Here is a 27499-nt window from a genome sequence, read left to right as displayed (position 1 = left end):
TATTTTATCATAACAAAAACATTTAAACCATGGATCACAAAAATTTGAATGTGAGACTTTTAACAGTTTTAATAATTTATAGTCGTTTAAGAAAATCAAAATATAACATATACAAAAACGATTAAATTTTTATTATATATTTAATGTAATTGTTTAATTTATTTTATTAATTTAAAGTAAACAAATATGATAGAGAATACACTAATTTTTATCAAATATTTATTACTCAAAATTATTAATTTTCATATATACTTTAGCTACATTAGGCAATTCCGTAATTTTTATTTAAGAAAAGAATAAAAAACATTAATAACAAATTTATGGTTAGTAGAAAAAAAAACTTATTATATATTTAAATGAACCAACATATTTTTTTAAGGTTTCTAATATTCATTGTGGTTATGACACATGACTAACTCAAATGTTGTAATGCTTCTATTTTAATAGTATTGATGGATATGTAATAATAGTCCACCGGTTGATAAAAAAAAACATTGAATAGATTGTTTTATGTTTTATCGTAAGTCATAAAACACCATTTATTATTATAGTCACCAAAATTCACCTCCACTTGGACTTGTCAACCTCTCAACCTAACTCTGAATATACAAATTTTATAGCAAAATCTTACGTTGATAGTTGTAAGAAAATAGACATCGACATGTGATATGCAACAGCATGTAAAAAGCATATGGACATTAACCATCACAAACAACTTTATGGGGTATGTAAATTCAGAACGCTATCAAATAATAGAACCCTTAGAAATATCATCAATGCCAAATATACATCTCAAGCTGGTTAATAGGAGATCACTCAAAAACATTGACGAATCACGCGAACCCAAAAAGTTCAAACTCGTCTTGGAATACGAAAATAATACTCCCACTTCGACAAGATGAATTCAAATGAAACATTAAATGCTGAACTTCTAGTAATACTAGTATTGAATGCTTTTAAGTACTATTCTTAATCCGAGGTTTAACTCACACGGACAATCAAAGATTCCTTTGCTTGCGGCATGCACTTTAGCAAGTAAACACAATAACACAGGAGAGACAATCTACATTGTCTTCCGCATAGCCCAACACGTTGATGACTGTCGAAAGTTCTAACGATTTTGGTATAGGACTTTCAATGTATGTCCTTGTTTAATCGTTGTTCGTTCGTATCTATAGGCTTATATGCCACAAATGCATTGATCTGTACATAAAAAACCTTTCTATTATCATTTGGAACACACATATATATATATATTCAAAGATTAAGTTTATTGAAGACAAGTTCGAACTCAAATGAATCTCAAAAGTGGACGGGGATAAATTAAACTCTGTATAATCAACTTTCCAACGAATACCAAGTCACTGCCATCGAGATTGATATATCCATGGATTGGGAATTGCATAATATCTGCAGAAATAAAAATTCAAAACTTGAATTATATTTAATCTTAGAATATTTTTTTTTTTAATTTTGTTAATTTTATTATTTGCTTACAATATTTAATTTTAAATTTTAATTTAATTATATGTAAAAATGAACAAAAATAAATAAAATTATATTTAATTATATATATCATATATTTAAAACTATATTCTTGAAAAAAATTTGTTATCTATTTATTTTAGTTAAAATATATTAAATCAAATTCTATAAAATTAATCGAAATTTTTGTTAGGTATATAATCAAAACGTAAAATTAAATATTTCTAAAATCTGTAGATTTCAAAAAGAAACTAAAGTTATTGGAATTAGAAAATTAAAATTTTAAAACAAAACTGCATTAAATTCTGAAGAAATGTTTTAGTAATAAAAATTATATTACTATAAAAATAAGATTAATTAATATTTTGACAATTGTAAAATATTATTATATTTATATTTCTACTATAATATGAGTACTATTTATTGTTATCAATGATGATTTATGAGTTATTACTATATTTTAAAAAAGTTACCAAAATAGTAATTAAAATTAAATGTAAATGTCTATATTACAATAAAGTTCAATCCACGTTATTATTGTTAGTATACCATATCGTTATTTTTCTTTCAAAATCAATGTGGTTTATGACAAACTATTTCTTAAATAATATCTAGGATATTAAGTATCAACGATTTCAATATATAAATATAGTATAAATATATACAATGACATAATTTATGTAAACAAATTGTATTAAATAAGTTAAACAATATATTTTAGCTAAAACAAAGAAACAGCTCAGAAAAAGTAATACAACCATTTTTGTTATGTGCTATTATGAATTTTATTTTTTTATGAAAGATTCCTTTCCCTTTTTGTGTTCTTTCTTACTACATAGTAAATATATACATATATATAATCCGGTTACTATTGTTTCCTGTAAATAAAGATATAAAATTTTAAATAGCAAAAATAAAATAATTATTTAAATGGAAAATCGACACAACTTACTAAAAATTTCAAAATTAAGATATAAATCTAGTTATCGACACATTTAATTAATTTTGCTAAGTATTGCAATATATTGCATATTAATCAACCTCTTAAACTTTATACTACATTTGGATTGCATATTTGCATGTATTTATTTTCCATTTCATTTTCAAAATCATTTAATGTAAATCTGCGGACTAATTATTTCTGGTGAACAATTCAGACAAGAAATCTAAAAACAAAAGTATAGCTAATTTTCTTTCCAAAATTTATTATATTCTAGTCAAAATTGTAAGATGATGTAAGTGTTAAATATAAATTCATAGTTTGACCACAATATAACATCAAAATTTATATAATAAGATACCATAAATAATTTTTTTTTATTGACGATAAATATTCTTTCATGACTAAATGGTAAAAGAATAGTCACCATTCATTCCGTTAAAAAGATAAGATTAAGAAAAAAACTCACCGGTACTCTCTCTCTATCCATACAAAGAGGCGTTACCGTGATAGTAAAGAACCATCTGGTTACGTCCTAACTCCTGCATCTGCAGCATTATGTACACTCCTTCGATCTTATGTGGTTCCAGTGATATTTCTCCGCCAACAAAGTCTGAGAAACGCAGGTCGATCGATCCTCTCTCTTACTCATCGTCGCCCTTTTCTTTTACTCTATTGCACTGAACTCAAATATCAATTGAATGAACGTCTTTATATATGTTTTATTCTCGAGTTCTAATGGTTGAATATGTAGAGATCTGCAGTTTTCCAATTGCTTTTGATTTAGCTGATTCGTTTTTCTTAAAGGGTCTTTTAGTCGAAGTTGAGTTTGCAAATATATGGTTTTGTTTTCTTTTTTTTTTCAAAAAAAAAATTATGGTTTTGGGTTTTGTTCTTTTACACCTGGCTTAAGAGTGCGATACAATTATTAACTTTAGATTTCTGAATTTGGAGTTCCTCGATCTGATCTACAGTTGTGTTTTTGAGACGACAAAATTTTCTGATAGGGTTTGATCACCGAGTAATTTCCGTTGATCTTCCCGCTTAGGGTTTTTGAACTTTCACCATAACAATTTTTTTAACACGTTGATTAGGCATGATCGCTTCTCGTCGTGGTGTAGATGCTAGTTGGGTTTTGCTATGAACGTCTGCTTTACCACATGTTATTTTATTTCTTCTTACATCTTTGGCTCGTTCTTTTGTTTTTGATCAACCTCAAAGCTAGGTGATAGTTACGCTTTTGTCCTTTTGAGTTTATTGACAAGAAACGTTGTTGTGTTTTTTTTCTTGCAGAGATGGTTCCGATGAGGACGCTGACTTTGATCTAAACAAGGATCCGACACCTGAACAGGTTGAAGGACTTGCCGAAAGAGAAGCGGTTTGTCTCTATCTAAATGTGATAATATACACTGTCTATCTGAATGTTAGGGGAAGAAAATGCATACAGAAAAACTTGGATGTGGAATATTTATTACACATATCGATAATATATATTTATATAAATAAAGTCATGTGTTGATTGCTTGTAGGTTACTCCTCTTACAGAGATGGAAAAGATTTTGGACTGCCAAATGCGTCCTATGGCATCTAACGATCTGAATTCATCAGATAATGTTGTGAAACAATATCTTGTGAAGTGGAAGGGGTTATCTTACCTACACTGCTCTTGGTATCTCCCGCATGATTTTATGCTATGTTTGAACATGCTTAGTATTATGTTCATGGTGGTTTTGTCGTGCATGCCTCTTGTCTGCTTATATCATCTTTTCCTCTCTTTTTTGGGGTTTGCCAACCACAGGGTGCCTGCGCAGGAGTTCCAGAAGGCCTATAAGTTCAACCCTCGTTTAGTATTCAGGGTGATCAGATTTCATTCTGCGATGGAGTCAATGAGTAAAAATGGAGAGGATTTTGTTTCCATTCATCCTGAGTGGACCACTGTTGACCGGGTTATAGATTGCCGGTTAAGTGATGGAACTCTTTTCTTTTTGTTTATTCATGGAAATTCAGGAGTATGTGTTTACTCTTGGTTTTTGCTGCTGATGCAGCGGAGAAGATGGGGGCAAGGAGTATCTGGTGAAGTTCAAAGAACTTTCTTATGATGAGTGTTATTGGGAATCTGAATCAGACATATCAACCTTCCAAAACGAAATCCAGAGGTTCAAGGATATAAACTCTGGTTATCGCAGAGATAAATATGTAGGCCATGAGAGAAGTCATGAAGATCTCAAACAGTTTGATCATACTCCTGAGTTTATTACAGGTACTAAGGCTACTCTGAACTATTATATGGTTTTGTAGTAGTGTTATGATATATTGATCTCCTTGTTTGGTACTGTATCCGTTGTTGAAGGCTCATTGAATCCGTATCAGCTTAGTGGGCTTAACTTTTTGCGGCTTACATGGTCAAAACGAGCTCTTGCAGTCCTTGATGATGAGATGGGGATAGGTACGTATGTCTTCAGTAATATCCCACCCTAGCTGGTGACAATGTACATTTTTATCTATTATGAGAAGACTTTTTTTTTTTCATTTACGTGAGATTAATAAGATTGAGATTTATGGTTGCAGGCAAAACAATTCAAAGCATTGCTTTTTTAGCTTCGCTTTTTGAGGAAAACTTGGATCCGTATTTGGTAGTTGCTCCCGTTTCCACTTTGAGAAACTGGGAGAGAGAATTCGCCACATGGGCACCACATATGAATGTGGTATGTATACACATCATGTGTGTTATGCTTATTGGTTATAGTAGAATGATGTTCATGTTTTCGTTTTACTGTTCAGGTTATGTACTGTGGTAATTCTCAAGCTCGTACTGTTATTAGAGACCATGAGTTTTACTTCCCAAAAGGTCATAACAAGATGACTGGAATCAATGGAGAAAGCAAACAGGAGAGGATGAAGTTTGATGTCATTCTCACGTCTTGTGAGATGATCAACGTAGACACAGAAATCCTAAAACCAATCAAGTGGAAATGCATGGTAGTTCTGTCTTATATTATTATCATTATTATAATGATAGTTTATATTTACAGTCTTTTCTTTAAACATCATATGTTGCTTATAAATCATTTTTCTTGGTTAGATTGTTGATGAAGGCCATCGGTTGAAAAATAAAAATTCAGAGTTGTTCAATTCGCTGAAGCCGTATACGAGTGAACATCGCGTTCTAGTTAGGTATGATCTGTGAATGAGTGAAGTTGGATCCCTAATTAAAGCTGGATCTATAATTTAAAGTTGGTTCTCTTATTTCAATGTTTTCTTTTAAATACTGTATCAATTGTTACATAATGCATCATTTAAAGGTTTGTCTTCATCTGATCTAGGAAAACTCTATGTTGCTAATTAAGAATGATCATTCCTGCTCACTTAATTGACTCTTCATTTGATTTGCCTACCATTAAGAACCTGTTGAGCACCAACATATAATGTTTTTATTGACTGTCTTGTGTAGTATGCTGTTAATTCATTGGTATTACTATTGATTATTTGGTGTTTTTTTTTTCAGAAAGAACTTGGATGATGAGGCTGCTGTCTTAGAGGAAGCACACGCTATAGAAAACAAGTCTTCAACATCAAATTATTTGGAAGATTCGTTAAAAGACAAGTATGAAAGTCAGCAAGTTGAGGAGCTCAATGTTCTTGGAAAGAGGAAGAGAAACCACAAACAGGTATACTCTTCTTAATCCAACCAGTTCAATTACGGGCTTGTAGCATCAGGTGATACTGATTTGTTATTATATCTTTTAGCAAAGGTGTTCTTATTTCTCGTCTTGTTAACTTTACTAGAAGTTTGGCGAAGATGCGCTTCGTTATCAAGAAGCTGAACAAACTGATGGTGAAGCAGCTGGACAGGGAAACCAGATGGCTTATTGGCCATACAATAGAAGGAACCCCGGTACTATAATTATTTTTGATATAATTATGTTTCTTCTTGTTAATTTTACTAGATGATTGAAGATAATGAACTTGCTTGTTTAGAAGCGAACTCTGCTCATGAAGAACCCAAACCAATTGATGGTGAAGCAGCTAGACAAGGAAACCAAATGGCTAAAAGGCATTACAGTAGAAGGACTCGCGGTACTAAAATGTTTTTTGTATATAATTATGTTTTTCAAATAAAATTCAAAGATTCCCAGTTAAGTAACTTTTTTTCTTTGTGTTAAGATACCTCGGAGCCAATACCTTTGATAGAAGGAGAAGGGAGATATCTCAAGGTGTTAGGTTTTAACGAGCTGCAAAGAAAGAAATTTATAAGGACGTTAGAGAGGTACATCTTCTGTCTGATAAGGTCTCTCAGTGTCTGCACACATGTTTGTGCCTTCCTTGAGAACATTTTTCATCTGATGAATAATTTTCAGGTACGGAGTTGGCAACTATGACTGGAAGGAGTTTGTTGATCCTTTAAAGCCGAGAACCTATGATGAAATTAAAAAGTACACAGACTTAACCCATTGATGCTCTTCTCTTTACAAAAACTTATCACTTATTCTTTGCGAAGGATAGATATATTTTCATTAACTATTTCTAATATGTTGTTGTTCAGTTATGGAATACTTTTCTTGAAGCACATCGTCGAAGACAAAGATGTTAATTCTCCAACCTTTTCAGGTGATTGATATAACATCTCTGATCATTTGTTTGTTACCATGTATTAGATGTTTCTATTAGTGGTGTCTGCTATCTTATTAAAGATATTAACCCAATGATCTCTGCAGATGGAGTCCCCAAAGAAGGACTAATATGTCATGATTTACTTGCCAAAATTGCCCTTATGATGTTAATTCAAAAGAAGGTATACCTACATATTGGAATCATATAATCTCTTAGAAAAAATCTGATTTATCTTCTAGGATCCATGCACAGTTTTGCTTCTTGAAGTTGAAGTATCTTGATCTGTGGATTAATATCAATGCGGATGTTAAAGGAATGTTTTCATTATCATTTTTATTACCAAAGGAACCAAAACAATTAGTTAGGGCTAGTCGCTTGGCTCACAAGTTTCAGTATATTCTGTGGTGGTATACTCTTGGCTATTTCTGCTTCATTTTAAGTCTTTACCGTAACTTAATACAGTCTCCACTTTTGGTTGTGGTCTCTATATCTTATGTATCTTGTGTGACGTAACATTAGTTTTGTTTGTGCTCAACTCTCGGTGTTTTGATTGACACAGGTGAAACTTATGAAAAACCATCCAACAATCCCCGTTTTTTCTGACGGCATTATCGATAGGTTCCCTGGACTAAGATTCAAAAGAGGAATATTTTCGAACGATGAATGTGACAGGATCCTGTTGCGTGCTGTTTCTAAGTAAGAACCTTGCAAAGAGGATCCTTACCATTAAATAAAAGAACATGTTTTTCTTGCCGCTTTCTCATACTTGACAAATGTAGGAACGGGGTTGGAAGATGGTCTGTCATTGTTACTGACATAGAGTTTGGGATCAACCAGCTCGTGCAAATAGAATTGAACCGCCCTTTCACAAGTTTCATTACTGCTAACGGAAACGTAAAAGAAACGCAAATCATAGTTACTGATCATATAAAAAGACGGTTTCTGATTCTGAAGGAAGCGATAATAAACGAGTTTGCTGAAGAGTACTACTATGTATGTGACTCTCACTAGTTTTGATCTTTTTGTTTCTCCCTTTAACATGTTGGCAACAGCATTATTAATCGTTATCGATCTTTGGTTGCAGGGACAAAAGCCTTCATCTCTGATGCGTGCTCAACAAAATGGTCTACTGGATGAACCCAAGAATTTGTTTTCTGATAAGTTTCGACTATTAACTGAACGTGCTTTACATAAGTTTGCGAGGAAGAACATTTCCAGAAGCTTAAGGGGCTATGGAAAAAGAAGACGAAGAAGAAGAAGTAACAGAAGTCATTATGATGGACTGATTTGAGGAAACTCAAAACACCAAGAACCTATAACCAAAACATATGTGATTGGATTTGGAATTATTGTTGTTTCTGTTAATTATTGTTTGGGATTCGACTGGATTTTTTTTTATTATTCTCAATTAAGGTTGCGACTTATGAAGCTATTTTCTCTGAAAATACTATGCTAAACACCCACTTGAAAACAGCTCCAAATTAACAGCATTAAGCATTAAGTACTACTGTTTCAAATTGTTCCCTTTAATCTACATTATGTGTTAGGAAATAGCTGCTAATTATGTTATTTTCATATTTGAAATCTTATGACAGATGTTTCAGGTGTGTGAAATTGTGGGAGTATTCGACTTTTTTGTAATCAAAGTACATACATACTAATACTCTCAAATATTTTGTAATTTCTAGAAATGAGTGTATCACAACGGCTGAGCTTAAGCAATTTTTTGATGGTATTTGTTTTGGTTATGAAAAAGTTTTAAACGTCAGTTAACCAACAAATGATTTATTCTATAAAAGTTAAACAACAGGTTAAAGGCAATTAAACATATTAAATTTCTTTCAATTGCCGATTTTTATTTCGGGGATAATTTTCAATTGATTGTCATAACAATTGTAAGATGGATTTTTGGTTCACAAAAATTATAATAATCTTTCAGACACCAGTATTATAGAAACTCATTATCATTTGATTGGTTACTATGAGTATGTAGTACAATTAAATTCTTGATTTTCTTGAATTTAAACTATTTTAATAGTTTTCTTTAAATATGTTAATTTTTGCATTGATTCATGCCACTGTTCTACTTGTAATCAGACAGATTGTCTTCCTTTTGATTGACAACTTCTATTTTTGTATATGATATCAATAGATATTAAATGTGTTTTATTATGTGTTCTAGTGTACATTACTAGTACATAGAAGATTGATAAATAGAAGCTTATACTCGCAGTAATTAATTTAGCAAATGACGACTCTAAACCAGTGGGTTTACTCAACTTGATCAATCATGATAGCTGAGGTTGATTAACTGTAGTTTATTCATTCTATTTTTCTTTTCATGCATCCTCACTACTGTTCATGGGTTAATTGTGCATAATGAAGCTGGCATTGACTATGACTCAAATCAAATATATCTTGCAATGTTGGATTACACTCTGTATTAGTGTTGGCTCTTGTAAAGATCAAAGGCAAATGGGTAGCCTTGGTGAAGCTAAGTCATGGAAAAACAAAACTTGCAAATGTATGTACATATATCTATCTAGGATGATAGTGAATGTCAGATTCTCTGATAGCACAAGTATTCTAGACGAAGATGGCGAAGATGTTAGTATAGACGAAGGTTTTCCCATACCTAAACCATCATATCTTCCCCAAAATATCACTTGCCCAGTCATTAAAAAATCTGGGTGAGATTCTCATTTAGAGAAAAAGCGGTAGGTACAACAGTCACTTGTTTAGCCGGCTCCATTTGCACATCATTTCCTTGTCTGACCGATTGAAAACTCGATTTGAAAGTACTCGAGAATTTAATTGGTTTGACCCGTCTACTTTTACTATTAGACTATTAGTAGTATTTCACATGTTTTTTTTGTTTTAATGTTAATTAATTACTTTTAGTGTTAATTAACATATCTCTTTCATTTGTTTATTTCTCTTTATGTAGTTCTTGCTATTGTATTTTCATTTTATATTTTTTTTCCTAAAGCACATTCTAAGTCCATTGTTATAACGGTAGATATTCGTAGTTGCTAGTAAACAAATAAAACTAATTAATATTAAAATAGTAAATAATGCATTATTTGTTATTTAATATTGTAAAGTTTTAAGTTCTTTATGATATAATGACCAAAACAAGTTACTATTGATATTAACATATTATTATATATAACACAGACTTAAAGAGATATATTTCAGTTTAAACTTAACTGTTGCATTTTAAAAATATAAAGATTCCTAATAATTTTATTGGAAATTTCATGCGTAGAAAACAAATATTGCTTATTATTTTCATAGCTTATAATAAATTTTATTAACATTATACATATATTTATATTTATAAATTTTTGCTTTCTTACTAAAAATATATTATTAAACAAATTTAATATGTGTTCCCGTCAAATAGTTTTTCTGGCTCCGCTACTAAGGTCCATGAATATTGCAAAGTGTCTATGAATATTGCCAAGGTACATGAATATTGCCAACTGCCAAGTACTCTTTAAAAGAATGTTCATAACGAGCTATAAAATAGATGATTTGTAGACTAATATAGATTCAAATCTGATTTTATTATAGTCTAATCAATGTTCATCACGTGTTCTTATCAAAGTTTGAAATATGCTTTCATGCCAACATTTTTTGTTTTAAAAATGCTTTCTAATTAAATTCAAAGAGACATACAAGGTATGGTTTAACAACCATAAAATTTGAGAAAGTACGATGAGACATACCTCATATTCAACCAAGCATTAGCTTGTAAAAAAGAAACTTATAATACCTAAGTTTAGTGAAAACAAGAGAATGATGAAACTTATAATCCCATTTCCATCATCTTGCTCATAGCGTAGGAAAGTGCGTGGAGACGGATGGATTGTCCGCTGAAACCAAATTGGTCTCGAAGACAATAACATGTGATGGAATTTCTTCCATAATATTAGTTTGAGTAGGAGCAGAAATTTCTTTCATGCCAATTTGGTTACATTATTATTACCAAGCAACTCTCCATGACGTATCATATTCGGTACGTCACGTTACCGTCCATTGGCACATCAATTTGGTTTTTGATTTACTTTTACCTTTCAAAGGGCGGGTATATTTTTTGTTTTAATTTTTTGTTGAGAAAATTAATTTTTAAATAAAAATTAGAATCTATATTAGTTTAGATTTTGATCCGCGCTTCGAAAGCACGAGTTTTTTCTGTTAATAAAAATATGATATGAATAGTATTTATGACTATGATTTATATTATTAAGTTATTATATAAAATATATATTTTTTAAAAAATTATATAATATGTCAATTCTTTTATTTGAAATTTTGAGTGTACATTCTTATCTCCAACATCATTTTTATATTTTGTATGCATTTTATAAGAGTTAAATTTGTTGACATATTTTTGACTAATTTTTAAAAATATATATTTTACCAATGTTTTTGTATTCGATTCAGACCTGCGGTCAAACCGGTAAATTCGGTGATCTGTATGTAGTATGATTCATATTTAGTTAAAATCTGATATTTAAAAATCAGATAAACCCGTAAAAATCCTAAAGTCAGTCACTAATCCGCGTTGACCCGATAAAAATCCATACAAATCAGATTATATTTGTTTTAAAATGATTCAACTTTTGACATATTTTTAATAGTACATAATTTGAATAAACTATATGACTTGTGATTCTTTAAATTTTGATAATGCTTTTACTATATCGTTTAAATTTAACGAATTCGTCGGGCTGGCCTATGGTGGAAGCAAGAGAAGCATGGATTAGGGCACACTTTTATTTTATTTTTTTTTCTTAGTGAAATTATCATATATATTTTCTCATTTAACTACATTCATTTATAATTGTGATCTCTGTTTTATTTTTAAACATGATTTTGTGGTTTAACTTCATGCCCCCATCATTTTTGTTTACGTAAGTAAGCTCATTACTCTTCTTTAGTAAATCAAAGATGAAAACTGACTCTGGATGTAATTGTTTCATATAAATACCATATTTTGTTATGTTTTGATTGGGGCCTCGAGACATTTTGGACGGTTGTAACTGATACAAATGAGCGGTCGAGATTAATAGCAGAAGAAAGAATGATCAAGTGGGTCCCGTTTATTATGGAGGTGGTTACAAAATATATAGAATATAAATGTAGTTTTTATATGTAATTAGATATTTTTTAAGTTGGACACAACTATTATCAATAGGACATGTTCCTGTTTTAATAGTATTGATATATGAAAGCTGAAAGATTAATTTTGGATAACATATTGATAGCGAATAAAATGTTTCATATTTTTTTTTGTAACTTAAAATGTTTCATATTTTGAGAACAAACAAATCCTGTCAAAATAAATTTATAGTGGTGAAAATAGATATGAACAAAGTCTATGATAGAGTTGAGTGGGCATTTGTTCATGCATTATTGACAAAAATAAGGTTTACCCATCAGTAGATTCGTTGGATGATGGAATGCTCCCATCATTTTATATAAAAAAATGTTATCATTTGAAGCATATCTACATATTCAAATTTTATTTATTAGGAACAATTCTTTTCCTTTTTGGAAATTACTATCATATGTGCTATATTATCCTATTTTCTCATTTATTTGAAATTATAAAGTATAGAATAATGATTTAAAATGGAGAATCAAATTAGAACGTATTTTAAATTACTAGAAATTTCAAAATTAAGATGCCCCTTTAATTATCGACACAATGTTAGTTTCTATTGAGTATTGCAATGTAGTGAATAATAATCAACCTCTTGATATCCAACAAAAAAAAAATACATTTGCCATATGTCTTTACAAATGCGGAAACCTTATCCTCGTGACATGCAAATATGCTAAACTTTATACGTTTGAATTGGATGTATTTAGTGTTTCAAAAAAAAAAAAGAATTGGATGTATTTTACTCTCTACTTCGTTTTCTAAAAACAGTTAACATAGGTAACTCCCTCGTTACAACTGTTTTTTTTTTGTATGTACAAACCATTTTTGATGCTTGCGATGTAAATCTGCAGACCAGTTATTTCTGGTCAACATGTCGGACATAAAATCTAAAAATAAAAGTACAGCTAATTTTATTTCCAAAGTATGTATTATATTCTAGTCCAAAATGTAATTCTTGTTTTTCAACCAGGTCGCAAGTATAAATGCTATATAGTTTGACCATACTAAACCATCAAATTTTATATAATAAATTATTATAAACAATTCAATTAATTTAATTTTAATTTATTTATGATAAATATTTTTTTTATGATAAATTATTATAAACAAACAATTCAATCAATTTAATTTTAATTTTAAAGGTTAGTAAAAGAATAGTCACCACTCATTCCTTAAGAAGATAAGATTAAGAAAAATCACCTCTCTCTCTCTCTCTATCTATCTATCAAAACAGGCGTTACTGTGATTAGTAAAGAACCATTTGGTTACGTCTTAACTCCTGCATTCTTTACGCTCCTTCGTCACCTTCGATTTTGTGTGGTTTCAGACATTTTTCTCCGCCAAAATAGTCTGAGAAATTAACGGAGGTCGATCCTCGGTCTTACTCATCGTCGCCCTTATCTTTTTACTCTATTGCACTGAACTCAAATATCAAGAACGTAAATTCGTGATTTTATCCTGGAGTTCTAATGATTAGACATGTAGGGATCTGCATGCGTTCACTTGCTTTTGATTTGGCTGTTTCGTTTTTCTCATAAAAGTTTTTTTTGGGTCTAAGTTTTTTTTTTTTTTGTAAACTCTCTAAGTTGAGTTTACAAATATATGATTTTGGGTTTTATTCTTCTTACACCTAGCTTAAGAGTGCAATATAAGTTTCCTGGTTTTGAATCCTTGATCTCTGAATTTGGATTTCATCGACCAGATCTAGAGTAGATGATTTTGGAGACGATATATAAACTTTTCTGATAGGGTTTCAAGGACACCGACTTTTCCGTTGATCTTCATGCTTAGGGTTTTTGAATTTTCATCAAAATCATTTTTTTGTCACACACGTTGATAAGACATGATCTTTAGCATCTGGTCGGGGTGTAGATAAGCTCCTATTTGGCCTTTGATATGAACGTATGCTTTACCGCATGTTGTTTTTTTCTTACACCTTTGGCTCTTTCTTTTGTTTGTATGATCAATCTCTAAGCTTGGTGACTGTTTACGCTTTTGTATTTTGAGTTTACTGACCGGAAACGTTGTTGTGTTGTTCTCTTGCAGATATATGACTAGCTTGGCTGGTAGTAGGCTACGTAAACGGCCAGACCGTAGACCATTGTACACCGTAGATGATTCCGATGACGACGATGACTTTGTTCAAAACAAGGATCAGGCGACTGAAATAGTTGAAGGAACTGTCGGAAGAGAAGCGGTTTGTCTCTGTCTAAATTGTGAAAAGATTTACAGTTTCTCTGAATGTTAGGGAAATAAAATGCATAGAAAAGGAGTGGAAAAAGCATTTTGGTTACCTCTCACGCGCCTCACGCGCCTCGAAAATTTTCTCTCAAAACGCGATCCCTTTCTTTTTCCCTCCACCGTCGCCGATCTCGGCGGCGGCTCCCACCTGCCACCATGGCCAAAAAGAAACCCCCCAAAAAGCAGACTTCCGGTTATCTCCCCACTGGAGTGGCCAAACCCCCAACCCCTTCACCAAAATCGCCGACGCCTGATTCCTCTTCAGCCGTCAAATCAAAAACCAAATCTGACTCCTCACTGGCCGGAACCCCGGCTCTGTCGACTCAGACCCCCTCGCCTGCCCAGGAAGACCCTAAATCTATCTTGGCCACGCAAACCGAAACAACGACTACTGAAACCCTAGCTGCAGGAGTATCCCCTGTACCTAGCTCAGAAGCCGTCGATCCAGCACCTGCCTTAAAGGAAGCTGCTGCAGTTGCCTCTGCGACTCACCCCCCTTCTGCAGCGGACCTTTGGAAAGGTTTCGTCAAGGAAGCAGCTGAGAAGCTCGAGCCAAAGGAGACCCCTTTTCTTCTTGATTCCGGCAAGCCTGTGTCATCATACCAAACGCGGTAGTCGAGAAAAATAAGAAAGCATGGGACTGCTTCATTCTTGGACAGTTCTATGAAGAGCCTCCAGCTAGAGGTGCGGTCCACGCCATAGTTAACGGAATCTGGAGCCGCCAAAGGCGCGACATTACCGTCAACAAGATGGAAGGAAACTCCTTTCTCTTCCGTGTACCCTGTCCCAACGCAAGGCGTCGCATCCTAAAACAAAGCTTGTGGCAAATAGATGGCCAAACCATGTTTGTAGCAAAATGGTCTCCTGGTATCCAACAAGCCAAACCAGAGCTGGAGACGGTACCAGTGTGGCTAGAGTTTACAGGGGTCCCCCTCCAATTCTTCAACAGAGACGCTCTTAAAGAGATCGCTGGAATGGTTGGACACCCTCTGTGCTTGCATCCTGCCACAGAAAACCTCACCAATATAGAGGTTGCTAAGGTTTATACGGTCATTGACCCGAGGAAACCACTTCCAGGGTTCGTCAATGCTCGGTTTGAGAGTGGAGATACTAGGAGAATAGCAGTCTCCAGCCCCTGGCTCCCTTCACTTTGTTCCTTCTGCAAGAACCCTGGACATACTATCACAAGATGCAAGAATGCTCCTAAAACGTGCTTAACTTGCAACTCAGTGAAGCACTCTACTGCCTCTTGCCCTCGTACAAATCAAACAGTACCCTCTAAGGAAAAGCTTGAGAAGAAGGAGGGAAAGAAGCCGATAAAAAGCCTACTCCCCATTGTGGGTCAACCACCTAAGACTGGGTTGAAACCCACAGACAAGGGAGCTAAGCCACCTACCCGAAGACTTAATGCTGATCCTCCAAATTCTATGACTGCTGGAATTCAGTCGTCAAAAAAGAGGCCAGCCAGTTCGTTTCCCCCCGCCCCTGTGACTCAAGCGCCACCCCCTGGCTCCCTTGAACGCTCTGGAAGCACTGGCTCCGTCTCTCATGATCTATCAAAGGGAAGCTTATATGTGGACCTCTCTTCTGATGGATGTCGAGGTGAGAAACAGCAGTCTAGCAAGGACTCCTCCTCCGATACTTCACGCTCTGAGGAAGAGGACAGTCTAGACAACTCTGAAGACGATAATGATGAGTTCATAGAATACTTCTCTAAGGGATACAAGAAGCGCGAAAAGGCCAGGGCTAGAGGCCCTTTACTCCTCTAACTGATACCCCCCGATGGATATATTTTGCTGGAATGTAAGAGGAATAAATGATCCAGTAAAGAGTCGTGGGTTTCGGAAGTGGATACGTAAATATAATCCTATCTTTGGTTGTCTCGTTGAGACTCATGTACAGCAGTCTAACTCGGTTCCTGTACTCAACAGTATCCTGCCCAACTGGTCCTTCGACGGCAACTATGATTTCTCTGATCTGGGGAAAATTTTGGTTGTCTGGAAGCCATCTGTGCAGGTTAAAATAATCGCCAAGACGCTGCAAATGATCACTTGTTCTGTCAAACTCCCATTTCAGACAAGCGAGTTTGTGGTCTCATTTATTTACGCTTCAAACTGTCGAAGAGAAAGAAGACTTTTATGGAGTGAGCTTGAATCTCTTTCTTGCTTGCCTCAGCTCTGCGGTCTTCCCTGGATTGTGATGGGGGACTTCAACGAGATCATCAGTCCCTCAGAGCACTCCAGCGCTGATCACTCAACCTCTACTAGGGGTATGCGTGATTTCAGAGAATGTCTTCAACAGTGTTCTCTCTCTGACCTTCAGTATAGTGGAAACACCTTCACTTGGTCAAACTCATCTGTGTCAAAGAAGCTCGATCGAGTTCTCTGCAATGAAGAATGGCTGGAAAACTTCCCTGAATCAATTGCAGTGTTTGGAAAGCCTGGTATATCTGACCACAGTCCTTGCTGTACCTTCCTAGACCAACTCAAGCCTCCTCAGAAACGGCCTTTCAGGTTCTTTGCTCATTTGAACAGTCACCCTGATTTCCAAGAGCTTGTCGGAGCTATCTGGAACTCCCTTCCTTTCATGGGATCCAAGCAGCTGAAGGTCTCTAAAAAGCTAAAGGAAATGAAGCCTTTCATACGTGCCTTCAATAAGGAAAATTACTCGGAGATAGAGAAGCGGGTTCAAGAGGCGTTTGATCATCTCACGGACTGTCAGCAAGTCTCCCTGACTGCGCCAAGCTCACCTGCTGCTGCTGCAGAGAGGTCAGCTCACATCAGATGGTATGATTTGGCTAAGGCGGAAGATAAATTCCTTAGACAAAGATCAAGGGTGCAATGGTCGGTTGATGGTGATGCAGGCACCGCCTTTTTCCACCGCGCTATCCGAGCAAGACAATCCCAAAACCATATCCATTTTCTGCTTGGTAATGATGACCGGGTAATTGACTCCCTAGAGGGGATAAAAACTCATGCAATCAACTACTTCCAGAATCTCTTGGGAGGTGTCAACTCACCTACAACATCTACTCCTACTGACATTGCGTCGATTATGAATGTTAGATGCTCGGCCGAAGCCATTACCTCTCTTGATGCACCATTCACTGATCTTGACATTGAAAAGGCTTTCTTGTCTCTTCCTAAGAACAAGTCTCCTGGACCTGACGGCTACCCCGCTGAGTTCTTCACGGGAAATTGGAAGGTGGTTGGCCGAGACTTAATAGCTGCTGTGAAAGAATTCTTGAGTACGGGGGAACTACTACAGCAATGGAATGCAACTCTCCTTATCCTGGTCCCGAAAAAGACCAATGCCAACAAGATCTCTGAGTTCAGACCAATTGCTTGCTGCAACACAGTGTACAAAGTGGCTTCAAAGCTATTATCTAATAGATTAAAAGACCACCTCCCGAATTTAATCTCCTCCTCTCAGTCAGCTTTTGTTCCTGGTCGATTGCTGGTGGAAAATGTCCTCCTAGCTACTGAGCTCGTTTCAGGCTACAACTGGAAAAAAATCTCAAAACGATGCATGCTCAAGGTTGATCTTCAGAAAGCGTTTGATACCCTTGACTGGGATTTCGTTCTTCATACCCTAGAAGCTTTGGAACTTCCTCGGGTTTTTCGAAACCTGATCAAGAAATGCCTAACAACTACGCGATTCTCTGTTGCCATAAATGGTGAACCTTGTGGCTACTTCAGGGGCACTAGAGGCCTCAGGCAAGGCGACCCCCTCTCGCCCTACCTATTTGTCCTTGCTCTGGAGGTCTTCACGCAGCAGTTGAAGAGGAAATTTCTAGACGGCTCCATTGGTTTTCACCCAAATACCACATCTCTTCAAGTCACGCACCTATCTTTCGCTGATGATCTGATGATCTTCACAGACGGGACACCTAAGTCTGTGAAATGCATCGCTGATACAATGGAGGAGTTTGCTCTCTGGTCAGGACTGAGGATGAATAAGGCGAAGACATAGCTGTTTATTGCTGGTCTGAACAGTCAGGAAGCCTCAGAAATCTATCGACTTGGGTTCACAATGGGATCAATGCCTATTCGCTACCTAGGTCTTCCGCTTATGTATAGGAAGCTGCGGCTCCATGACTACAGGCCTTTAATTGAAAAGATAGCCTCAAACTTCAATTGCTGGTCGGCTAAAGCTCTCTCATTTGCAGGAAGGAGGCAGCTCTTAGCTTCAGTTATCTATGGATCCATAAACTTCTGGACCACGGCTTTCATTCTTCCAAAGAACTGCATAAAAAAGATTGAATCCCTTTGCTCTCAGTTCCTTTGGGGTGGCACAGAAACTAAGAGAAGTATTGCCAAAGTAGCTTGGAAGACGGTGACTCTCCCTAAGAATGAGGGTGGCTTAGGTCTTCGAGACATTGGTCGATGGAACAAAACGCTTTACCTCAAGCTGATCTGGAGACTCTTCACAGCTAAGGACTCGCTATGGGCAGCTTGGGTTAGAGAATATCAAATGAAAGGTGAAAGTTTTTGGGCAATAGATGAAGCCAAATATACATCATCTTCCTGGCGATCTCTACTGTCTCTTCGAGGGCTGGCTGCAGGGTTCTTAAAAGCAAGGGTGGGGAACGGTCAACAAATAAGTTTTTGGTATGATCATTGGACGCCCCTGGGCCCGCTTATACAACGGTTTGGTGTTCTAGGTCCGAGAGAACTGCAAATACACGAGCTAGCTTCAGTTGCGCAGGCGTGTAACATAAATGGATGGCTCCTTAGAGGAGCTCGATCTCCGGCTGCAGAAGAGCTTCACACACATCTCACCACCATTCCTCTCCCCTCACTAAGCTCCATTGAAGACTCTTATGTGTGGGAGATAGATGGAACTGAGATACAGAACTTCTCCACAAGAAAAACTTGGAGTATGGTGAGAAACAGAGCCTTGGAGCAGACCTGGACTAGGAACATTTGGTTCAAAGGTCACATCCCTAGACACGCTTTCACAACTTGGGTAGCATTTCAGGATCGCTTACCTACAAGATCGAGATTGGTTGATTGGGGCATGAACATCCCCTCATCTTGCTGTCTATGTAGCTTGCTGGATGAAAGTAGGGACCATTTGTTCCTACAATGCGAGGTGAGTGAAGCAATCTGGGCATCTGTTCTATTTCGTCTTGGATATTCCCACTGGGGGTTCCACACCTGGACTGCCTTCTCGGAATGGATGAGTTTGCAAGACACGGTGGTGAGCTTAACGCTCAAGCGCATGGTTGCTCAGGTCACTATATCAGCGATTTGGACGGAGAGGAACAAGCGGCTGCATGATGGAGTGTCTCAGTCGCCTGAGGTTATCTTCAAGAGGATTGACCGCATCATCCGGGATGCAATTCTAGGAAGAAGGAAGACTGATCTATTCCAACCCCTGATGCAGGAATGGTTCAGATTTGAGTAGCTATCTATCTATTTTAGAAAGTTTTGCCGCTAGCTTAGCTCTGTTTATTTTTTGCCTTAGCTAACTTAGCATAGTTTTTCCCCCTTTTGTAAATTTACGAACCCTTCTCATATTTATATGAAATTCACATTTTGGCAAAAAAAAAAAATGCATAGAAAAAACTTTGATGTGGAATATTTATTACCCATCGATAATATTTGTATAAATACATGTGTTGATTGCTTGTAGGTTACTCCTCTTACCGAGATGGAAAAGATTTTGGACTGCCAAATGCGTCCTACGACATCTAACGATCCAGATTCATCAGATAGTGCTGCACCAAAGCAAGTTGTTGTGAAACAATATCTTGTGAAGTGGAAGGGGTTATCGTACCTACACTGCTCTTGGTATCCTCCCCGCATGATTTTATGCTATGTTTGATCATGCAAAGTAGTGGTTTTGTCGTGTCTCTTGTCTGCTTATATCTGACAACAAGTGGCTTATCATCGATCTTTTCCTTTTTTTGGTTTGGTTTGCTAATCACAGGGTGGCCGAGGAAGAGTTCCAGAAGGCTTACAAGTTTATTCGTCGGTTAAGATCCAGGGTGATCAAATTTCATTCTACAATGGAGTCAATGAGTAACAGTGGAGATGATTTTGTAGCCATTCATCCAGAGTGGACTACTGTTGACCGGATTATAGATTGCCGGTTAAGTGATGGGGGACTCTTTTCTTTTGTTTATTCGTAGAGATTCGTCAGAAGTATGTGTTTATTCTTGATTTTTGCTGTTGATGCAGGGGAGAAGGTGAGGACAAGGAGTATCTGGTGAAGTTCAAAGAACTTTCTTATGATGAATGTTATTGGGAATCTGAATCAGACATCTCAACCTTTCAAAACGAAATCCAAAGGTTCAAGGATATAAACTCTGGTCATCGCAGAGATAAATATGTTGACCATGAGAGAAATCATGAAGATTTCAAACAGTTTGATCATACTCCTGAATTTATTACAGGTACTCAGGCTACTTTAAACTAAATTGGTCGTCTTGTTTGGTATTGTATATGTTATGATATATCTTATCATCTGTTGTTGAAGGCTCATTGCATCCGTACCAGCTTGAAGGGCTTAACTTTTTGCGGTTTACATGGTCAAACCGAACTCATGTAATCCTCGCCGATGAGATGGGGCTAGGTATGTACTCAGTAGTACTACCCCTATATATTTTCATTTATGTGAAGTTATAATAAGATTGAGATGTGTGGTGTTTCAGGTAAAACAATTCAAAGCATTGCCTTTTTAGCTTCTCTTTTTGAGGAAAACTTGGCTCCATATTTGGTAGTTGCTCCCCTTTCTACTCTGAGAAACTGGGAGAGAGAATTCGCCACCTGGGCACCACATATGAATGTGGTATGTATGCACTATGCAGTAACGCACTCATCATGTGTGTTATGCTTATTGCTAGTAGAATAACGTTCTTTTTTTTTGTTACGGTTCAGGTTATGTACGGTGGTACTTCTCAAGCTCGTACTGTTGTTAGAGATCATGAGTTTTACTTTCCAAAAGGTCATAACAAGATGATTGGAATCAGTGGAGAAAGTAGGCAGGACAGGATTAAGTTTGATGTCATCCTCACGTCTTATGAGATGATCAACGTAGACACAGAAGTCCTAAAACCAATCAAGTGGAAGTGCATGGTATTTTTTTGTATGGTAGCTTATACGTTTACAGTCTTTTCTTTAAACCTCATATATATATATGTTAATTATCAATCATTTTTATTGGTTAGATTGTTGATGAAGGCCATCGGTTGAAAAACAAAAACTCAAAGTTGTTCAATTCGCTGAAGCAGTATACGAGTGACCATCGCATTCTTCTGACAGGAACACCACTTCAGGTTCGTTTGGTGATTTTGGTTATTTTCATCTCTCAATGAAAAAAAAATGTTCATGCATAAAAATAACTTATTAGGTATGATCTGTGAAAGAGTGAAGTTGGATCCCTAATTAAAGCTGGATCTATAATTTAAACTTGGATCTTTTATTTATGATTTGATCATGTTGAAAAATGTCAAATGTATTCTTCAATGTTTTCTTTTATATATAGTTGTCTAAATACATCATTTAAAGGTTTGTCTACATCTGATCTAGGAAAGCTCTATGTTGCTAAGAATGAGTTCCTGCCCCCTTAATTGACTCTTCATATGATTTACCTTCAATTAATAACCTGTTGCGCACAGCATATATTGTTTTATTGACTGTCTTGTGTAGTATGCTGTTGATTCTTTGGTATTACTATTGATTATTTGGTGTTTTTTTCAGAACAACTTGGATGAGCTTTTCGTGCTCATGCATTTTATTGATGGGGAGAAGGTTAGCAATAGCACATATAAAACAAGCAAAATCTACTAAGTAGTTAATAACATGGCTAACTTTACATTTTTCTTTCGAATGCTTGCAGTTTGGAAGTTTGGAGGAGTTTCAGGAGCAGTACAAAGACATAGATCAAGAGGAGCAGATATCAAGGCTCCACAAAATGCTGTCTCCCCATCTGCTCAGAAGTATTAACCATAAACTTGATCTTATTAATTAAGTATGCGTGAAACTGAAATGTCCATGGTGTGAATCTTGCTTTGATTGCTGTTTTAGGGGTAAAGAAAGACGTGCTGAAGGACATGCCCTCTAAGAAGGAACTCATCTTGCGGGTTGATCTGAGCAGCAAGCAGAAAATAATTTACAAAGCTATTATGACCCGGAACTATAAAATATTAGCAAAAAGAGGTGCTAAGGTAAGTTTTGTGAATGTGGATTAAGACATACATGTGTTGTTTTGGTTTAAGAACCTTATAAACTGTGGCTGGTTAAACTGTTTCAGATATCGAATGTGCTCATGGAATTGCGGAAAGCTTGCTTACATCCCTACATGGTGGAAGGTGTTGAGTCCCAGATTAAAAATGAAAATGAAGCTTTAAAGTAACATCTCATCACAATATTCTGATGGATTCCTTTGTAGTATGCTGTAGAGTTTTTGTGCTGACTCTTGTTTAATTTTTTCTTAAAATTTTATTAAAAGAGAGCTCCTAGAATCCTCTGGAAAATTGCAACTTCTAGACCAAATGATGGTCAAGCTTAAAGAGCAAGGACACAGAGTTCTGATTTACTCACAATTTCAGCACATGTTGGACCTACTTGAAGACTACTGTGCTTACAAGGTATCTCTGCGCTTGCTATAAAATATGTGTGTCAGTATTTTTCTTTTTATGTTTTGCTTATATGAACTCAAAGATAATAATTTGTATGTTCTTTACTGGTTCTTTCAGAAGTGGTTCTATGAAAGGATTGATGGAAAGGTTAATGGAGCTGAGAGGCAAGCACGGATTGATCGCTTTAATGCCAAAAATTCGAACCGGTTCTGTTTTCTGCTTTCTACAAGAGCTGGCGGTGTAGGGATAAACCTTGCAACTGCTGATACTGTCTTCATTTATGACAGGTTTGATTTCTCCAACGTCTCTTAGATCACTGTTAAGTTTTTTAAGAGGTAAATAACCGTTTAGAGCCTGAGGTTCTGGATAAACTACGTGAATATGCTTTTGTGGGTAACAAGAGAATAGAGTTTTTTCGTTGGATCTTCTGAGTTAAGTCAGAAGAAATATATTGCAGTTATTGAAATGTTTTTCACTGCTTCTGTAGTGATTGGAACCCTTATGCGGATCTTCAGGCTATGGCTAGAGCTCATCGAATTGGCCAGACTGAGAAGGTTAGCTTTGCATGGTCTCAACTTTCTGTTTATTCTCTTCTTTGGTATGTCACTGATTAGGCCTTTTGTCTTTAGGTAATGATTTACAGGCTCATAAGCCGGGGTACTATTGAAGAAAAAATTGTGCAAATCTGTAAAAGAAAAATGCTTCTAGAGCATCTTGTTGTGGGGAAATTAAAAGCACCAAACCTTAGCCAGGTAAGTATTTTTTCTATAAAATTAGAATAAAAAAAGGTGGTGATTCTTATTGCTACAAGGTTTATTGACTGTTCTATCTGCGTGACTTCAACTATAGGAAGAGTTAGATGACATCATCAGGTATGGTTCCAAGGAGCTTTTTGCTGAAGAGAATGATGAAGCAGGAAAGTTTGGAAAAATTCATTATGATGATGCTGCTATCGAAAAGTAAACCGCTCTTCTTTTTCGTTTTTCACTTTCCTAGTGATTCTTTTTAAAGTAACCATTGTTATTTCCATAATTAGAGATTAATCTCCACATACCTCTTCTTCTTTAGGTTGCTAGACCGTGATCATATAGATGCTGAGGAGGACTCAGTGGATGATGAAAATGAAAATGGGTTTTTTAAAGCTTTCAAGGTTTTCTTTGCCTCTCCTCTTTGATACATTTACTTAGTAAGATTATTGATTACCCCTTAAGCGCTCTTTCTTGTTATTCCCTGAACATCAGGTAGCAAACTTTGAGTTCATAGATGATAATGAGGCTGCTGCCTCAGAGGAGGCACAGGATATAGAAAGCAAGTCTTCATCAGAAAACTATTGGGAATATTTGTTAAAAGACAAATATGAAGTGCAGCAAGCTGAGGAGGTCAATGCTCTTGGAAAGAGGAAGAGAAACTGTAAGCAGGTATATTCTTCTTGATCCAACCTGTTCAATTATAAGGCTTGTCGCATCAGGTGACGGTGATGTGTCATTATATATTTTAGCAAAGGTTTTCTTATTTCTCTTCTTGTTAATTTTACTAGAAGCTTGGTGAAGATGAGCTTGCTTACCTAGAAGCGAGCTCTGATAATGAAGAAGATGAACAAACTGAAGCTGAAGATGAGCTTGCTTATCTAGAAGTGAGCTCTGATGATTGTGTAGCATCTGGACAGGGAAACCAGATAGCTTATTGGCCTTGGACTCCAGGTACTATTAATATTTTTGATATAATTATGATTCTTCTTGTTAATTTTACAAGAAGATGAACTTGCTTGTTTTGAAGCGAGCTCTGCTTATGAAGAAGCCAAACCAATGGATGGTGAAGCAGCTAGACAAGGAAACCAAATGGCTAAAAGGCCTTACCATAGGACTCGCGGTACTATAATCTTTTTTTATATAATTATGTTTCCAAATAAATGTTTCAAATATTCCAAGTTGAGTAACTTTTTTTTCTTGTTGCTGTAAGATACTTTGGAACCAATACCTTTGATAGAAGGAGAAGGGAGATTTCTCAAGGTGTTAGGTTTTAACGAGCTGCAAAGGAAGAAATTTTTAACGACTTTGGAGAGGTATATATATATATATCTTCTGTCTGTTAAGGTCTCTCAGTGTCTGCACACATGTGCGATGGTTTTCACATTTTTCATCTGATGAATAATTTTCAGGTACGGAGTTGGCAACTATGACTGGAAGGAGTTTGTTGATCCTTTAAAGCCGAGGACCTATGATGAAATAAGAAGGTACAGACTTAAACCATTGATGCTCTTCTCTTCACAATAGCTTGTCACTTATTCTTTGCCAAAGATAGATAGATATATTTTCATTAACGACTTGTCTAATATGTTTTTTATCAGTTATGGATTACGTTTCTTGAAGCACATCGTCGAAGACAAAGATGTTAACTCTCCAACCTTTTCAGGTGATTGATAACTTCTCTGATCATTTGTTTGTTGCCATGTATTAGAAATTTCTATTGCTTTTTCTGCTATACTAGTAATGGTATTAACGCAATGATTTCTGTAGATGGAGTCCCCAAAGAAGGACTGAAATGTAAGGATGTACTCGCCAGAATTGCTTCTGTGATGTTAGTACAAAAGAAGGTAAGCCTACATACTGGAATCCTATAATCTCTTAGAATATTTGAGTTATCTTCTAGAACCAATGCACAGTATTGCTTCTTGAAGTTGAAGTCTCTGTATCTGTATCTGTGGATTGCTATATCAATGTGGATGTTGAAAGAATGCTTTCATTATCGTTTTTAGTGCCAAGAGAACCAAAACAATTAGTTAGGGCAAGTCGCGTGGCTCACAAGTTTCAGTATATTCTGTGGTATATATATATTTTTTAAACACTTTTTTAAAAACACATATTCTGTAGTATACTACTTGGTTATTTCTGCTTCATTATAAGTCATTAAAATGACTTAATACAGTCTCCACTTTTGGTTGTGGTGTTCTATATCTTAAGCATATTGTGCGATAATATTAGTTAAGGTTCACTACTGTGTTGTTTGTGCTCAACTCTGAGTTTTTTGATTGGCACAGGTGAAACATATGGAAGCCAATCCAACAAACCCTGTTTTCTCTGACCGCATTTTACATAGGTTCCCTGGACTAAGATTAAGAAGAGCAAAATTTGCGAACGAGGAATGTGACAGGATCCTGTTGTCTGCTGTTTCCAAGTAAAAAACCTTGCAAAGAGGATGGATGATCCTTACCATTTAAAAAACATGTTTCTCGTGCTGCATTCTCATATGTTTTTCTCTCTCTTTAGGAACGGGGTTGGAAAATGGAGAGCCCTTGTTAATGACATAGAGTTTGGGATCTACGAGCTCGTCCGAAAAGAATTGAACATCCCTCCCACAAGTTTTATTAATGCTAATGGAATCGTAAAAGATCCGGATATAATAATTACTGATCATATGAGAAGACGGTTTCTGATTCTTGAGGAGGCGATAATAAATGAGTTTGCAGAAGACTACTACTTTGTATGTGACTCTCTCACTAGTTTTGATCTTTACATGTGTGTTGCTGCAGAAGCATTGTAATAATCTCTATCGATCTTTTGGTTGCAGGGACCAAAGCCTTCATCTCTGAACCGTGCTCTAAAAAATGGTCTACTGAATCAGCCCATCGATTTTTTTTCTGCTAAGTTTCGACTATTAACCGAACGTGCCTTACATGAGTTTGCCAGCAAGAACATAAGCAGGAACCTAAGTGCCATTGGAACATATGTTAATGTGAATATGGAAGACGAACGAGTAACTGAAGTCATTGTGCTGGACGACTGATTTGAGGAAAATGAAAACACCAAGAACCTTGAACCAAAACATATGTGATTGGATTTGGAATTATTGTTGTTTCTATTTATTATTGTTTGGGATTAGATTGGATTTTTAGTTATCTCAAAAGGATTATGATTTATCGAATCTAGTGAACCAAAATATACTTGGTCTCTAGTGATTCCCATAGCTGAAGGATGATTATGATTTTTAGTTATCTCAAAAGGATTATGATTTATCAAATCTAGTGAACCAAAATATACTATGTCATGATAATTGTAGGATGAATTTTGATTTCTGTAACTTATAATAAACCTTCGAGCATCAATTAGCATTGTAAAAACTCAAAAATACTTGAATGGTTACTATGTGGTACGACTAAATTCTTGATTTTATTTTATTTTGACTATTTTTAAAAGTTCTTTTTAAATATAGTGTTTTGCATTTTCAGCTTGAGTACATTCTTGTCAGTGTTCAACTTGTAATTAAGAAGATTTATATTTCTTTTGATTTGCAACTTCAATTATGTATATGATATCAATAGATATTAAACGTACTATGTGTTGTAGTGTACATTGCTAGTACACAGATAAATGATAAAAAAAAGTTATAACATATCAGTCTTAAAAAATAAAAAACCAAAAATGACAAAACATTGACTTTTCAAAGAACACCATATATTATCGAT

General features: G+C 35.5%; 2 protein-coding genes across 5 annotated transcripts; both read left to right on the top strand.

Moving 5' to 3' along the window:
• The first annotated feature begins 156 nt into the window (after window positions 1-156).
• Window positions 157-12934, top strand: LOC103851420 (CHD3-type chromatin-remodeling factor CHR7). 3 transcript variants are annotated; one of them, XM_009128283.2, is made up of 19 exons: window positions 157-3051; window positions 3719-3803; window positions 3955-4094; window positions 4224-4385; window positions 4471-4685; window positions 4776-4871; window positions 4994-5130; window positions 5207-5404; window positions 5508-5599; window positions 5931-6093; window positions 6212-6320; window positions 6404-6502; window positions 6590-6692; window positions 6784-6858; window positions 6969-7033; window positions 7141-7217; window positions 7596-7732; window positions 7816-8029; window positions 8121-12934. In XM_009128283.2, the coding sequence occupies exons 1-19, from the start codon at window positions 2984-2986 to the stop codon at window positions 8325-8327; spliced, it is 2442 nt and encodes an 813-aa protein (XP_009126531.1). In that variant the 5' UTR covers window positions 157-2983; the 3' UTR covers window positions 8328-12934. The 3 variants fall into 3 exon arrangements, with proteins under 3 accessions (XP_009126531.1, XP_033135270.1, XP_033135266.1); XM_033279379.1 differs by having other exon boundaries at window positions 3955-4385; window positions 6215-6320; XM_033279375.1 differs by having other exon boundaries at window positions 3955-4385.
• A 233-nt stretch (window positions 12935-13167) lies between these two features.
• LOC103851409 (CHD3-type chromatin-remodeling factor PICKLE) lies at window positions 13168-27449 on the top strand. Of its 2 annotated transcripts, XM_033279303.1 has the most exons (29): window positions 13168-13576; window positions 14256-14406; window positions 20088-20245; window positions 20385-20546; window positions 20636-20850; window positions 20934-21029; window positions 21109-21245; window positions 21335-21532; window positions 21625-21732; window positions 22157-22207; window positions 22296-22395; window positions 22484-22623; window positions 22710-22807; window positions 22908-23046; window positions 23155-23324; window positions 23525-23591; window positions 23667-23789; window positions 23887-23996; window positions 24106-24187; window positions 24279-24455; window positions 24575-24737; window positions 24814-24906; window positions 24997-25099; window positions 25196-25270; window positions 25385-25449; window positions 25554-25630; window positions 26075-26211; window positions 26304-26517; window positions 26605-27449. In XM_033279303.1, exons 2-29 carry the CDS (start codon window positions 14260-14262, stop codon window positions 26818-26820), a joined length of 3621 nt encoding a protein of 1206 aa, XP_033135194.1. In that variant the 5' UTR covers window positions 13168-13576; window positions 14256-14259; the 3' UTR covers window positions 26821-27449. The 2 variants fall into 2 exon arrangements, with proteins under 2 accessions (XP_033135194.1, XP_033135190.1); XM_033279299.1 differs by having other exon boundaries at window positions 13168-14406.
• Window positions 27450-27499: the final 50 nt, after the last annotated feature.

The sequence above is a fragment of the Brassica rapa genome, chromosome A01 (genome assembly GCF_000309985.2).
Source record: "Brassica rapa cultivar Chiifu-401-42 chromosome A01, CAAS_Brap_v3.01, whole genome shotgun sequence".
Taxonomy (NCBI): domain Eukaryota; kingdom Viridiplantae; phylum Streptophyta; class Magnoliopsida; order Brassicales; family Brassicaceae; genus Brassica; species Brassica rapa.
Note: the sequence above shows the minus strand (reverse complement) of the source record. Positions and strands in the feature narration are given on the sequence as shown.

Coding starts and splice junctions, on each gene's coding strand:
- LOC103851420 (XM_033279375.1), top strand. CDS start 2,984: ATGTACACTCCTTCGATCTTATGTGGTTCCAGTGATATTTCTCCGCCA. Junction 6,094..6,211: donor GGAAGAGAAACCACAAACAG/GTATACTCTTCT, acceptor TAACTTTACTAG/AAGTTTGGCGAAGATGCGCT. Junction 6,321..6,403: donor ATACAATAGAAGGAACCCCG/GTACTATAATTA, acceptor TTGCTTGTTTAG/AAGCGAACTCTGCTCATGAA.
- LOC103851409 (XM_033279303.1), top strand. CDS start 14,260: ATGACTAGCTTGGCTGGTAGTAGGCTACGTAAACGGCCAGACCGTAGA. Junction 21,533..21,624: donor CAATCAAGTGGAAGTGCATG/GTATTTTTTTGT, acceptor TTTATTGGTTAG/ATTGTTGATGAAGGCCATCG. Junction 22,208..22,295: donor ATTTTATTGATGGGGAGAAG/GTTAGCAATAGC, acceptor GAATGCTTGCAG/TTTGGAAGTTTGGAGGAGTT.